The sequence below is a fragment of the Penaeus monodon genome, chromosome 33, assembly GCF_015228065.2.
Source record: "Penaeus monodon isolate SGIC_2016 chromosome 33, NSTDA_Pmon_1, whole genome shotgun sequence".
Taxonomy (NCBI): domain Eukaryota; kingdom Metazoa; phylum Arthropoda; class Malacostraca; order Decapoda; family Penaeidae; genus Penaeus; species Penaeus monodon.
The window spans coordinates 2,928,047-2,928,835 of NC_051418.1; the positions used below are offsets into that span (position 1 = coordinate 2,928,047).

The 789-nt window shown below is 40.3% G+C and overlaps 1 protein-coding gene across 1 annotated transcript in view; it reads right to left on the minus strand.

Annotated features, from left to right (window-relative positions):
* Positions 1-6: 6 nt before the first annotated feature.
* Positions 7-789, minus strand: part of LOC119593943 (glutamate receptor ionotropic, kainate 2-like) — a 6,346-nt gene continuing 5,563 nt past the window's right edge. The window contains exons 8-9 of the mRNA XM_037942962.1: positions 644-787; positions 7-257 (exon numbers count right to left, since the gene is read on the minus strand). Of these exons, the coding sequence (XP_037798890.1) occupies positions 75-257; positions 644-787 (327 nt within the window). The 3' untranslated portion in view covers positions 7-74. The remainder of the gene's footprint in view (positions 258-643; positions 788-789) is intronic.

Below are 789 nucleotides of genomic sequence, written 5' to 3' on the forward strand. Positions count from 1 at the left end.
CATTCTAAACTCACGCCAATAATCCATCAATAAGACCATCATCAGGTCACCAAGAAACAAATCAGAAAAAAAAATCACCTTCTGATGACCTCTATCAGAAAAACAAAGGCAGATGCCAGATACCCCAAGATGAGTAAATAGAAAATACTTTGCATGTGGTCAATGCTCAGGGCGATTGCGTCACCGCTCCTGGCTTCTACCTCCTCCTCGACTGGGCTGCGGTTTCCTTTCATTTGGGATTTTTCCGCTTCTTGTATCTAAAAAAAAAGAAAAAAAGGGTCGTTATTCTTCCGTGAAACCAGTTAGTGACAAGACTTTTTTTTATCAATAACAATTTCCAGTCATTTCCAAGTCTTCTTGGTGCTTCAATACGCGCCATGCAAATTTGTGAAAAGAATCTCAAAACTGACAATAAACACCAAAGAATTACGTAAAACAAAATCGTTTAAACGAATTTAATACCGCGAATGAATATATAAATACGTGACAATTCTTGAAATCTAAACCTTCTTGGCGAGTGTGTTTGTCCGAAGAATAAAACCACTCCAATAAACCTTATCAAGCACACAGCTTTTAACACTAAATCCTAAACATACACTCATAAAACACTCCCTCGAAAACGATCGAGGACAATAACTCTAACCTTCTTGGCGCGCTCAATCGCCCCGAAGAACCAGTTGGTAATGAGGCCGCCCTCGACCATCCACATAATGACCTTGCTGAATTTTGCCTTCAGAGGCGAATAAATCTCGAAACCCATCGCGATGTGGCTGACGGAGATGCATTCCT